This window comes from Vulpes vulpes, chromosome 16 (genome assembly GCF_048418805.1).
Source record: "Vulpes vulpes isolate BD-2025 chromosome 16, VulVul3, whole genome shotgun sequence".
Lineage (NCBI taxonomy): Eukaryota > Metazoa > Chordata > Mammalia > Carnivora > Canidae > Vulpes > Vulpes vulpes.
The window spans coordinates 18,933,920-18,949,111 of NC_132795.1; the positions used below are offsets into that span (position 1 = coordinate 18,933,920).

General features: G+C 35.8%; 1 protein-coding gene across 2 annotated transcripts in view; it reads right to left on the reverse strand.

Annotated features, from left to right (window-relative positions):
* NBEAL1 (neurobeachin like 1) overlaps positions 1-15,192 on the reverse strand; it is a 180,684-nt gene that overhangs the window by 28,231 nt on the left and 137,261 nt on the right. For both annotated transcript variants that reach the window (XM_026002514.2, XM_072741979.1), the window contains 3 exons: positions 12,408-12,517; positions 8,779-8,896; positions 6,389-6,486 (listed from right to left, as the gene is read on the reverse strand). In XM_026002514.2, coding sequence (XP_025858299.2) covers positions 6,389-6,486; positions 8,779-8,896; positions 12,408-12,517 — 326 coding nt within the window. The remainder of the gene's footprint in view (positions 1-6,388; positions 6,487-8,778; positions 8,897-12,407; positions 12,518-15,192) is intronic.

Below are 15,192 nucleotides of genomic sequence, written 5' to 3' on the forward strand. Positions count from 1 at the left end.
AAAAAAAACAACCAAGGATGACAGAGCAGAAGAGAGAATCAATGATACAGAATATAAAATTATAGAAAATAATGAAGCTGAAAAGAGGGAAAGAAAACTATTAGATAACAAAGGTAGACTTAGGGAACTCAGGGATTCCAAAAAATAAAATATATCTGTATTATAGGAATTCCAGAAGAAGAATGGAAAAAAAAGGACAGAAGGTTTATTTGAACAAATTATAGCTGAGAACTTCCCTAAGCTGAAGAAGGAAACAGGCATTCAAATTCAAGAGGCACAGAAATCACAAAAATACATCAACATCATGATATATTATAGTGAAACTTACAAATTACAACAATAAAGAAAAAATCCTGAAAGCAGCTCAGAACAAGAGGCCCTTAATCTATAAGGGTAGACACATTAAGGCTTGCAACAGACCTTTCCAGAGACCTGGCCTGTGAGAAAGGACTGGACTGATATATTCAACAAGCCAAAGAGGAAAAATATGCAGCCAAGAATACTTTATCCAGCATTGCAGTCATTCAGAATAGAAGGAGAGATAGAGTTTGCAATACAAACAAAAACTAATGGAATTTGTGAACACTAAACCAACTCTGATTAGAGGGGGCTCTTTAAGCAGAAAGAGAGACCAAAAGTAACAAACACCAGAAAGGAACAGAGAAAATCTACAGGAACAGTGACTTTACAGGTAATGCAATGGCACTAAATTAATATCTTTTAATAGTGACTTGCTGTAAATGGGCTAAATGCTCTAATCAAAAGACAAAGGGTATCAGAATGGATAAAAAAACAAGATCAATCAATATGTTGCTTAAGAGGCTCATTTCAGATCCAAAAACACCTCCAGATTGAAAATGAAGGGGTGGAAAACCACTTGTTATGCTAATGGACAGCAAAAGAAAGCTGGGGTAACCATCCTTATGTCAGACAAATTAGATTTTAAACCAAAGACTGTAATAAGAGGTGAAGAAGGACACTATATCATAATAAAGGAGTCTATCCAACGAGAAGATCTAACATGTATAAATAGCTAAGCCCCTAACATGGGAGCAGCCAAATACATAAATCAATTAATAACAAACTTATAGGAAATCACTGTCAATAATACAGTAACAGTAGAGAGTTGTAACACCCCCACTCACAGCAATGGACAGATCATCTAAGCAGAAGATCAACAAGGAAACAAGGGTATGAATGTCATACTGGATCAGAGGGACTTCAGAGATACATACAGAGCATTCCATCCTTTTTTTAAAAAAATATTTTATTTATTTATTCATGGAAGACACAAAGAGAAGGGCAGAGACACAGGCAGAGGGAGAAGGGGGGAGCCTGATGTGGAACTCGATCCCAGGACCCCGGGACAATGACCTGAGCCGAAGGCAGATGCTCAACCACTGAGACACCCAGGTGTCCCCAGAGCATTCCAACCTAAAGCAGCAAAATACACATTCTTCTTAAGTGCACATAGAACATTCTCCAGAATAGATCACATACTGGGTCACAAATCAGGACTCCACTAGTACAAAAAAGACTGAGATCATACCATGCATATTTTCAGAACACAAAGCTATTAAGCTTTAAGTCAACCACAAGAAAAATTTTGGAAGGACTACAAATACATGGAGGTTAAAGAACATCCTATGAAAGAATGAATGGGTCCACCAGTAAATTAAAGAAGAATTTTAAAAACTCATGGAAACGAATGTGAAAACACAACAGTTCAAAACCTTTGGGATATAGCAAAAGTGGTCCAGAGTGAAGAATATACCAAAATAGGCCTTCTTTAAGAAGCAAGAAAAGTCTCAAATACACAGCCTAACCTTACACATAGAGAAGATGGAAAAAGAAGAACAAATAAAGCCTAAATCCAGCACAAGAAGAAAAATAATAAAGATGAAAGCAGAAATCAATGATATAGAAATAAAAAAAATATAGTGAAACAGATCAATGGAACTAGAAGCCGGTTCTTTGAAAGAATTAATAAGATTGATAACCCTTAGCCAGCCTTATCAAAAAGAAAAGGACCCAAATAAAAAAAAAATCATGAATGAATTAGGAGAGATCACAACCAACATCAAAGAAATACAAACAATTATAAGAGAATATTATGAGCAACTATATATGCCAACAAATTAGGCAATCTGAGATTTGGATAAATTCCTAGGAACATACGAACTACCAAAACTGAAATAGGAGGAAATAGAAAGCATGAACTAGGGACGCCTGGGTGGCTTAGGGGTTGAGTGGCTGCTTTCAGCTTAGGGGGTGATCCTGGAGTCCTGGGATCAGGTCCCGCATCAGGCTCCCCTGCATGGAGCCTGCTTCTCCCATTGCCTATGTCTCTGCCTTTCCTCTCTCTCTCTCTGTGTCTCTCATGAATAAATAAATAAAATGGAAGGAAGGAAGGAAGGAAGGAAGGAAGGAAGGAAGGAAGGAAGGAAGGAAAAAGAAAAAGAAAAAAAAGAAAAAGAAAAAGAAAAAGAAAGGAAAGGAAAGGAAAGGAAAGGAAAGGAAAGGAAAGGAAAGGAAAGGAAAGGAAAGGAAAAGAAGAAAAGAAAGAAAAGAAAAGAAAAGAAAAGAAAAGAAAAGAAAAGAAAAGAAAAGAAAAGAAAAAAAAAGAAAAAGAAGTAACCCAAACCAGCAAGGAAATTGCAGCAGTAATCAATAATCTCCCAACAATCAAGGGCCAGATGACTTCCCAGGGGAATTCTATCAAACATTTAAAGAATTAATACCTATTCCCTCTGAAACTTCCAAATAATAGAAATGCAAAGAAAATTGTCTAAACTTATTCTATGAGGTCAGCATTATCTTGATCCCCAAACTAGAAATAGACCCCATTAAAAAGGAGAACTACAGGCCAATATCCCTGACAAACATGGATGCAAACATTTTCACCAAGAAACTAGCCAAAAGGATCCAACAGTACATTAAGAGGATTATTCACCATGACGAAATGGGATTTATTTTTGGACTGCACAGTGGCTCAACATCTGTAAATCAATCAACATGATACACTACAATAATAAAAGAAAGTAAAAGAACCATAAAAAGAACCTCTCACTAAATGCACAAAAAACATTTGATAAAAATATATATCCCTCAATAATGTAGGAATAAAGGGGACACACTCAACATCACAGAGACCCTATATCAAAGACTCATGGTGACTATCATCCTCAATGAGGAAAAACTGAGAACTTTTCTCCTAAGTTCAGGAACATGACAGGGATTATCCTCTCTAATCACTGTTGACAAACATAGTACTGGAAGTCCTAGCCTCAGCAATCAGACAATAAAAAAAAAAAAAAGTATCCAAATTGGTAAAGAAGAAGTGAACTTTCACTATTTGCAGATGACATGATACTCTATGTAGAAAACCCATGAGACTCCACCAAATATTGCTAGACACCTACAGGATTTCAACAAAGTAGCAGGATATAAAATCAACATACAGAAGTCTGTTGCATTTCTATGCATTAACAATGAAGCAGCAGAAAGAGAAATCAAGGAACCAATCCTGTTTACAATTGCACCAAAAACCATAAGATACCATGGAATAAAACCTAACGAAAGGGTTAAAAGATCTGTACTGTGAAAACTATAGAACGCTCATGAAATTTAGGGAAACACAAAGAAATGGAAAAACATTCCATGCTCATGGATTGGAAGAACAAACATTGTTAAAATGTCTATGCTACCCAAAGCACTCTAGACGTTCAATGCAACAATCCCTACCAAAATGCCATCAGCATTTTTCAGAGCTGGAAAAAACAATTCTAAAATGTGTATGGAACCAGAAAAGACTCCGAATAGCTAAAGGAATGTTGAAAACCAAAGCTGGAGGCATCACAAGTCTGGACTTCAAGTTCTATTACCAAGCTGTAATCATCCAGACAGTATGGTACTGGCACAAAAATAAATACACAGATCAAGGGAACAGAATAGAGAACCCAGAAATGGACCCTCAACTCTATGGTCAACTAGTATCTGATGAAGCAGGAAAGAAAACCCAACGGAAAAAAGAAAGTCTCTTCAACAAATGGTGTTGGGTAAATTGGACAGCCACATGCAGAAGAATGAAACTGGACGATTTTCTTACACCATACACAAAAACAGACTCAAAATAGATGAACGACCTAAATGTGAGACAGGAATCCATCAAAAATCCTATAGGAGAACACAGGCAACAACCTCTTTAACCTCGGCCACACCAACTTCTTGCTGGACACGTCTCTAGAGCCAAGAGAAACAGGCAAAAACGAACTACTGGGACTTCATCAAGATAAAAAGGGTTTGCACAGTCAAGGAAACAGTTGAAAAAAAACAAAGACAACCAACAGAATGGAAGAAGATATTTGCAAATGACACATCAGATAAAGGGCTAGTATCCAAGACCTATCAAGAACTTATCAAACTCAACACCCAAAGAACAAACATTCCAATCAAGAAATGGCCAAAAGATATGAACAGACCTTTCTCCAAAGGAGACGTACAAATGGCCAACAGATACATGAAAAAAATGCTCAACGTCACTCGGTATCAGGGGAATTCAAATCAAAACCACAATGAGATACCACCTCACCCCAGTCAGAATGGCCAAAATTAACAAGTCAGGAAATGACAGATGTTGGTGAGGATGTGGAGAAAGAGGAACTCTCTTACACTGTTGGTGGGAATGGAAGATGGTGCAGTCCCTCTGGAAGACAGTATGGAGGCTCCTCAAAAAGTTGAAAACACACCTATTCTATGACGCAGCGATTGTACTACTAGGTATTGACCGCAAAGACACAAATGTAGTGATCTGAAGGGGCACGTGCACCCCGATGTTTATAGCAGCAATGTCCACAATAACCAGACTATGGAAAGAGCCCAGATGTTCACTGACAGATGAATGGATAAAGAAGATGGTGTGTGTGTACACACACACACACACACACACACACACACACACACACACAGAGGAATATTATTCAGCCATCAAAAAGAATGAAATTTTGCCATTTGTAAGGACATGGATGGAACTTTTTTTTTTTTTTTAAGATTTTATCTATTCATTCATGAGAGACAGAGAGAAAGAGAGAGAGGCAGAGATACAGGCAGAGAGAGAATGGATGGAACTTAGAGGGTGTTATGAAAAGTATGTAAGTCAGAGAAAGACAACTATCTTATCGTTTCACTCAAATGTGGAATTTAAGAAACAAAACAGATGAACATAGGGGAAAGAAAGGGAAAAGAAAATAACATAAAAACCGAGTGGGTGGCAAACCATAAGAGACTCTTAATCATAAACAAACTGAGGAATGCTGGTGGGGAGTTGGGGGGGAGGTGGGGTAACTGGGTGATGGGCATTAAAGGGCAACTGACATAATGAACACTGGGTGTATATGCAAGAGAATTCAGTAAATTCTACCCCTGAAATTAATAATACACTGTATGTTAACTAAAATGAATTTAAAGAAAAAATTAAGGAAAAATCAAAGGCTAACTTTTCTGTTATTTTTTATGGTGGTAAAAACTAATTAGCTCTACTTTCATGAAAAAAAGAAAAGTTAGCCAGTGCAAAAATATTATAGGATCTATTTCAAAGCTCAGGGAAGTTTTCTGTTACTTTTGCATTCCATCAGCAGACAGGGATAAAGCATTGATTTTAAATAGGACTATTCTATAAAAAAATAAATGTTGGAGGCTTCAAATAAAGTCTGCTAAGGAAAAGTAGCAATTATAAACCTTAGTCTGATAACTGAATTAAGAAAAGTACAACAGATTTATAAGCCAGAATTTAGATACAGTCTTGCTGTGTATCTCTTTTGCTCCACAGCTGTGGAGATTGCAATTCACAAATATCTACTGCACATATACTACATGCAAGAAAGATATAAAATGATTAAGAAAAGGCTGCTTGCCTGTAATATATTTATAATAAAGAGACAAATGCACAAATATACAACTAGGGCAGAAAATGTCACAATTAGGATATAAATAACAGCTTATAAAACATAGAAAGTGATCTAGTTCAATAAATGAGATTACAGCTATTAATTCAGAGGAGACAAGACATGATAGAAATACTTCTGAGTTAGTCATGCATCCAAATCCTGGTTCCAGTCACATTTTAGTTGTTTAAACAAAATAAAGTGATTGGCTGAGTAAATATTAACTTCTCTGTGACTGAAGTTATTGATTGAATATCTGGATTTTGACCACAATATTTTATTTCAAAATATGAACAATCATTTAAACCTATTTACTTTTTAAGTGACAGTATAATTTTTCTGAAATTCTAGATAATTCTGAGAGCTACAGTTTTAAATCAGTAAAATTCAACACTTCATATGTAATCAATAATAATTTTTGGTAATCAATAGCTTTAATGATTTACCTTTAGCAGCTGACAAGGTGTTTGCCCAAAATTATTAATCATCCCTTCTAAAGCTTTTCTTTCTTTCTCATCTGTTAAGGCATCCAGATCCACAGCTCCTAAAACAAGGAGAAGCACTCAACTCACTATGGAGTGAAACAAATCAGCAAGCCACACAACTGATTAATATATTGGAGACTGAGTAGTATATTTTCAATAAAATACCATTCTTTCCTTCATTTTTGTAAGAATATTGTAAGAGAGGCTTTTTTATTTTTTAAAAGATTTTATTTATTTATTTGAGAGCCACAGAGTGCATTTGAACACAAGCAGGGGGAGGAACAGAGGGAGAAACACAAGTATACTCCATGCTGGTCATGGAGTCCGACTCAGGGAAAATCCCATGAGTCTGAGACGAAATCAAGAGTCAGATGCTTAATTGACTGAGCCACAAACTGCCTCACAGTAGAACTAATTATTTTCTTCATGATAATCAAACTGAAACAAGTATAATAATCACACAAAATGCTTCTATAAGTTACTGCTTATCTAACAAATACTGGGAAAGATGATATTCTGGCTAACTGATTATACCCAACTGTACTTGATATGGTTAGTAAGTAGCCAAACTAGGTAAGTCTGATTTTAAAGTCTAAGTTCATAACTATCAAACATACTACCTCTCTATTATCAAATGAATATGGCAAAGCAAAAACAAGCTTGTCTATTTACCAAAAGGCATGTGGACTCTGTTCAAATTCATCCAACTTCACACTATTCACCATCTTTACTATTGAAGGATTAGAAAAGAAAAAAACTACTTCTTAAGGCTTCCAAAGCCTTCAAGAAATGTTCCTGATCCTGAGCTAAACATTAGAATGATGTCACTTTATTTTATCATTAGAAGAGTTTTTTATAATACTTAAGATCTTCTTTTAAAGTCTGTTAACAATTCAACACTGAATACTTATAATAGGACTGACTGAATAGGACACTTAGGGCTAGAAAGCAAAACCTTTTATGTCACCAATAACTGACATTTATAATTAGATTTGCATACATAACGTTTTTTTGGATCCCCTGTATCTATTTCACTCCTCCCTGTACCTACCTCCCCTCTGGCAACCACCAGTTTGTTTTCTGTATTTAAGAGTAGTCTTTCAGTCTCCTTTCTCCTTTGTTCATTTTTTTAAAAACTTATTTACATCATTCTTAAGTTCTAAGTTATTTTTTTCTTTAAGTTTTATTTAAATTCCAGTTAGTTAACATACAGTGTAATATTAGTTTCAGGTGTACAACATAATAATTCATCAATTCCATACATCACCCATCCTCATCAAGGAAAGTGTACTCCTTAATCCCTATCATCTATTTAGCTCATCCTCTACTCTCCTCTCCTCTGGTAACCATCAGTTTGTTCTCTATGGGTAAGAGCCTGTTTCCTAGTTTGTCTTTCTTTTTGCCCCTTTGTTCATTTGTTTTGTTTTGTTTCTTAAATTCCACATATGAGTGAAATCATCTGGTATTTTTCTTTCTCTAACTTATTTCTCTTAGCATTATACACCTTGCCCATCTATGTTGTTACAAATGGCAAGATCACACTGAGTAATGTTCCATGGTGAATGTGTGTGTGTATATATATTATATATATATGTATATACATACATACATACAGATAGATATAGAGAGAAGGGAGGAGGAGAGAGCACGCACGCACATCTTTATCCATTCATCTATCAGTGGACACTGGTTGCCTCCATATGTTGGCTACTTATTACTGGATCATAGCATACTTCTACTTTTAATTTTCTGAAGAACCTCCATACTGTTTCTTGCAATGGCTGCACTAGTTTGCAATCCTAACAGTGCACAAGGGTTCTTTTTTCTCCATATCCCTGCTAACATTTGTTCTTAGGTTTTTTATTTTAGCTACTCTGACAGATTTAAGGTGATTTCTCACTGTGCTTTTGATTTACATTTCCCTGATGATAAGTGATGCTGAGTATCTTTTCATGTGTCTGTTGGCCATCTGTACGTCTTCTTTGGAAAAATGTTCAGGTCCTCTGCCCATTTTTAAAATTGATTATTTGATTTTTGGTGTTGAGATGTATAAATTCTTTATATATTTTGCATATTGAATATATCACTTGTAAATATCTTCTCCCATTGAGTACGTTGCCTTTTTGTTTTGTCGACGGTTTCCTTCACTGTGCAAAGTGAAGATTTGCATACACACTTTTAACTACTACTTAAAAAAAAACACATCAATCTCTTAATATTTCAAATCGAAGAGATCATTAAAACTATTTCTAAATGTAGTCTTTCTCATGTCCAAAATACCATATATGAACATCTATTAAATGATACTTTCTATCAACGAAATGCAAGATAAAAAGTTTATAGGCTTATACCTTCATAACTACAGTAATAGAAAACATTGAGTGCTTCCACTGCAGCTGGCCCCCTCTGTTTGTAGCCAAAAATCAGATCTATCCATTCATGAAGATGAGCAGAAACATATTCAGACTCCTAGAAAAAGAACAAATAATACAGAGATACCTTCCAACTACAATGTAAATATGGGTCCTTCAAAAAAGTAAGAGATAATTAAGCATTTCCAAACATAAATCTTACCACTGTAAATAAAATTATCTCAAAATTATGTTAAACATTTAATCAGTATCTACCACATATTTTATAAATATTTTATCTAGTATAATGTAGAAATATTTATTAACATTTAATAATACGCACACACTTCTTAATGAATGGGTGAAGAAAATAACTCAAGTATTCTAATAGTCTAAATATCAGCAACAAAAAACTTAATGATGGCTATGGATATATCTTTGCTATGAAATTTCCATTGAAATAGCCATCTAGAACTTCAAAGAAACAAACAGTTGGGGTTGATTAAAGGTGGCTGAAAATCACTCCCTCCAATATACCCAACCTAACACCCATTAAGAAAGTGGACTGTGTGACAGAGGTTTAAAGGACCTCCTGGAGCCTGTTAATGATGGTTTGAAAGACAGTATGGAAATTGCTACTGGAGACAGAAGAAAAGGGGTCCATGTTTAGTTCCATCAAAGATAGAAAGAGTACCTAGTCAACTCATGAATCTAGTGACAGATTTTTTTTTTTTTTTAGTTTTAATTCCAGTTAGTTGATACACAGTGTAATATTAGATTCTGGTATACAACAGAATGATTCGACATTTCCGTACAATGGGAAGGGGGAATGGGTTAAATAAGTAATGGGGATTAAGGAGTGCATTTGTTGTGATGAGCACCTGGGTGTTGTTTGGGGATGGAGATTTCCATGGCAATTGGTTCTTTTTTTTTTTTTCTTTCTTTCTAATTGGTTCCTTTAGCTGCCTATGATGAGGTGTGGAAGAGTAAGATGAATTTAAAAAAAGAACTATTCAGGTTTTAAATATAACTGAAAAAATATAAAGGAGCAGGTCTTGCTGAGTTCCAAATAGAATTATTCTCATTTCCAGGATACTAGAGAGCAAAGACTTTCTAAATGAGAAATGGTCAAAGTCAATGATTAAATCAGAAGTCATCAGTAAAATATGAAATATCCATGCAAGCACTTTTTTTTAATATAAAAGAAAAAAAATGACTCAAAGCAGGAAGCTAAGAGCCAAAGGATAAAACAAAATAGCCATGGAGAACTCTGGAATAGCACTGGGCCCTGATAAAGGAACTGAAACAATGTCTCTGCTAGAATTCTGAATTGTTTTAAACCAGTTGCTGCTAGGTACCTCTTGTTTTTCTGTCCCTTACCTTTTCAAATTAAATTCTATGCCCAAGGTAAGGCTCAAACGCATGACCCTGAGATCAAGAGTTGCATACTCTATGGACTGAGCTAGCCAGGCACCCTTTTTAATCTCTCTTTTGAATGAGAGTTATCTATTATAATTCTGCTGTCTTTGTCACACCACTGTTGTTATGTGGGGACAGATAACCTGTTTCTCTACTCCACAGTCTTCAGATGCAAGAGCAGACAAACCTGAGTAGTTTTGTGCACACACGGATTTGATTTAGATGACTGACAAAATTCTGGACTTCAGACTTCATGCCTTAATGCCGGGATCAGCAAACTACTTATTGCTTGTGGGCCAAATTTTACTACCTCTAGATTTGTAGAGTAGTACAACAAAGCCATATCCATTTTCTTCTGCATTACAGTGGCAGAATTTTGACAAAGACCTTAAAGCCAGCAAAAATATTTACTGATGCTTTATAGAAAAAGTTTGCAGATTCCTGACTTAAAGGTTGCTGACATGAGACTTTGGGAGGATCTTGAGAGACAGGAAAGAGTATGTACATTTTGCATGTAGGAGAAATGCAAATAATTTGCATTCAGAGGGCAGACTGTGGTGGATTAAAGTTGGTTGAGAATTCTTTTTCCCTCCCACTGCTGAGATACGGTGTTTACACCTTCCCTCCTCTTCAGTCTGCACTGATGCTATTACTGTTTGACTCTGACAAGGTGACAGAAATGCTGTGACCATTCACAGCCTTAAGCCTTAAGAAAGCATGGAAGCTTCCAATTTTGTACTCCTCCCTGAGCTCTAGACATGTCTGGGTACCTAGCTAGAGAGGCCACAAGAAGAGGAGATATCCTGAGAATACATGGAAAGGGAGAAAAGCCCAGTATCCCAGTGTCTCAATGCAGCTTCCAGATGACTCCAATCTCAGCTGCTATGACTGCCAAGGGCATGAGAACCTCAAGAAGGTTAGAATTGCTCAGCTTAAACCAGTTTACTCAGAACTGTGAGAGATAATAAAATGGCTAAATTTTAAGTTACTGAATTTTGGGTAGTTTATTGCACAGAAATATATAACTGAAACATGGGCTTCTAACATAGTAATATAAGGAACATGTATTCCTAAAATCCTGGACCCCTACTTCATGTCATAGATAATACAGAGGAATGCATCTGGGAATTTCCTGGCTAGCTAATAAGTAAAAGATTATTTTTCAGAGTTAATTTTTTTTCAATTTCTTATTCATGCATAGTGTTACTGATTACAAATATTATGATCTAATCCTGAATTTTGTAACCTGACAGACTAATACTAATGACAGGGAATGTTTCCAAGTATTGGCCTAATTAATTAGTTTCAGACTCTGAAACATTTCAATTTAGATAGAGAGCTTAGTGGGGGGAAATGCATCGTTTACAAAAAAGACACAATAGCAATGTTTATAACTCTATTCCTTTAATTCCAAACTGAAAATTCAGCTAAAAACTAATATTTTTTAAAAGTGGAATTTAGGATTTAGCAGTCATATTAAAAAACTAATTGAAATCCTTGAGAGAAAATATAAATGCACTCATCCTTGTTAGATTTTTAAAAGATTTTATTTATTTATTTATTTATTTATTTATTTATTTATTTGAGAGAGGGGGGAGGGGGAGGGAGAGAGAGAAAGAGAAAGAGCAAGAGAGAGAGAGAGAGAGAACAAGAGAGATGTACATAAGCACAAGCCAAGGGAGGAGAAAAGGGAGAGGAAAAGAGAATCTCAAGCTGACTTCACACTGAGTACGGAGCCTGACAAGTGGCTCGATCCTAGGACCCTAATATCACGACCTGAGCTGAAGTCAAGAGTTGGACACTTCACCAACTGAGCCACCTAGGTGCCCCTCATTCTTGTTAGGTTTGAAACAAATGTGGAAACTGCAAAACACCGAACAACACCAGCTTGGTGGTTGGAATAGTTTAAAATACAGTAGGCAGTTATAGTAAAGACCTGAATATATATATAATGTATATAATATATAATAAATATATACTATATATGTAATATAAATAAATATATCCATGGAACTACACTATATTTTTACTCTACCAAAGATTTATAACCCCAAAATAAATTACCATATTATACTCTCTACAACAGTATATATAACAGATGACAAAAAATCTAGAAAAATAATTAATAGCCAGATATTCTTTAGTCCATTCTCTAGAAAACACATGCATCGCAGTCTTAGTAATGCAATAACTAAACACAAAAATCTTACCAGAGCTTTCCTATGTTTATAGATGAAATCTTCAGCTGATTTAGCCCATTTGGGGAGAATGACATCATTTACTACTTCTTTGGAAACTTGGAGACAACCCAAGTTAAATTCTAAGATAAGTAAAGGATAAATATGTCAAATCATTTTAGATTTAAATAAATCACGTAAAACAAATATAAGGGCACAGTCCTTAGCCAAATTGAGGCTTCTCTTCTCCTCTAATTAAGAAGGAATCAAGTTCCCTTCTTATTCTAAATTTACTGAACAGGGATCCCTGGGTGGCGCAGCGGTTTGGCGCCTGCCTTTGACCCAGGGCGCGATCCTGGAGACCCAGGATCGAATCCCACGTCAGGCTCCCGGTGCATGGAGCCTGTTTCTCCCTCTGCCTGTGTCTCTGCCTCTCTCTCTCTCTCTCTCTGTGACTATCATAAATTAAAAAAAAAATAAATAAATAAAAAAAATAAATTAAAAAAAAAATAAATTTACTGAACAGGTAAAAATAATTACATTGAAATGTATTTTATCAGTTGATTTAAAAAGTAAATGAGAATAAAACAGTTTTAAATTGGTTATTACGAAGTAAATCAGATTAATACTTGATTTTTGGTTGGGAAGTGGGGGATACCATAGTCATGACCTAAACTGATTTCTAAACAATAATGCAATATTCAATATTCTTCTTGCATTAAAAATAATATAGTCCCTCTAATAGTTAATTTACAAAATACAGCTCCTTATTGCTTTTTGGTGTAACTTATACTGTATCTATTTTTTTATTAAGATTTTATTTATTTATTCATGAGAGACAGAGAGAAAGTCAGAGATAGGCAGAGGGAGAAGCAGGCTCCATGCAGGGAGCCTGATGTGGGACTCGATCCTGGGACTGCAGGATCATGACCCAAGCAGAAGGCAGATGCTCAACCACTGAACCACCCAGGCGTCCCTGTATAACTTATACTTTATTTATTTTTTTTTAAAAGGTAGTTTTTTTTTTAAATTTTTATTTATTTATGATAGAGAGAGAGAGAGAGAGGCAGAGACACAGGCAGAGGGAGAAGCAGGCTCCATGCACCGGGAGCCTGACGTGGGATTCGATCCCGGGTCTCCAGGATCGCGCCCTGGGCCAAAGGCAGGCGCCAAACCGCTGCGCCACCCAGGGATCCCTAACTTATACTTTAAATTGACGCAATAGAAGTGTTGTGTTTGTCATAAGGAAAAAAAAATATTCGTATACCACTATTCTAAGTAGATACTGACATCATAAAGATTTGCTCATATAGTTAAAATACAGTAGTTTGACAAAATTGTCCCCAAAATGAGGTTTTCTGTTTTTATAGTGGGAAAAAGAAAAGCGTTAACAAAAAAGACCTTCAAAAAAGAAGCTGCCTTAAAATATCAGTGTGTCCCTAAACTGGAGAGAGGTTTCAATGTCATAGAATGACAGGATGCATAGGGCCTGTGGCTTTGCTAACTCAACTACTGTGTAACAGACATAATTGCCAACCCACTAGCCATCCCTCCTTATTTGGTAACTGAACTTTGATTTTATTCAAGTACCCATCCTTGTGCTTTATTTTATGTAGCCTGACTGGTGTAGGAATAATGAGGAAAGGCTATAAGAAAGGATTTCTTACTTTTAAGAAATGACACAAAGAATTAACAATCCACTTCTAAGACACTGTTGTATCTGCCTATGAAGTCTAGAAATGCTTTACAAGTCATTTTCTAAACATGAGAGGGACTAGCCAAGGACAAAGCCGAAACACTTAGAACAGCAGAGTGAAAATACAGAAAGAACTTGGTTTTGATGATTTTGTTAAGCTACTTGAATACTACCATACCTTGTAGTTTGCACTGTGGAAAATACTAAAATTTTCTTGCTTGTACAATTTTGAGGTTTTACTAATATTTGTTTTCCTAATTAATATTAATATTTGATGATATTCTTAATAATGTAATTTTCTTTCTCCCAACTACCTCATTTATTTTTTTTTTAAGATTTTATTTATTTATTCATGAGAGACACAGAGAGAGAGAGAGACAGAGACACAGGCAGAGGGAGAAGCAGACTCCATGCAGGGAGCTCAACGTGGGACTCGATCCTAGGTCTCCAGGGTCAGGCCCTGGACTGAAGGCGGCGCCAAACCACTGAGCCACCCAGGCCGCCCCCACCTACCTCATTTCAAACAAAGAAGCAACATACAGTCAGAAAAGGAAGCCAGTAGGACTGTATTGAGACAACTTGCTCTAGCGAACATCAGAAATTGTCAAGCTAAGAGTATCTTTGGCATCCAAATTTAATCTGCTCATCCCTCCTCGCCCAGATACCCTGCTTTGGAGGCTCCAGTCCTATGGCTCAGAGTCCATCAATAGATTCATTTGATTTTCTGAAAGTGACCAATTTTAATTCCCTCACTCTGAGAAATCAATGCCCTACCGCTATCAGTGTGTTCCAGAGTGCATGATCAGAGCACACAAAGCCCTGGATATACTCTCCCTAGTGTAGCAAACAACTCTACTGAAGAAGCAAAGGGTCAAACATTAACATTATATAGTAGAGGAGGAAAAAGAAGCTGATAATGGTCCTTTGACACTGTGATTTCCCTTAAGAACACCAATAACAATCTTGCCATTTTTATTGTGCTTAAAAATAAATCCAAAAATACTTCCTAGAGGAGTATTTGGATATTTTTAAAGACTGTATTTGGCTCCATAATTCTCTACTTCAAAAACATAATTTTTCAAATATTGTGGTAACTTATATTCTGTCATTATTTTCAATTTG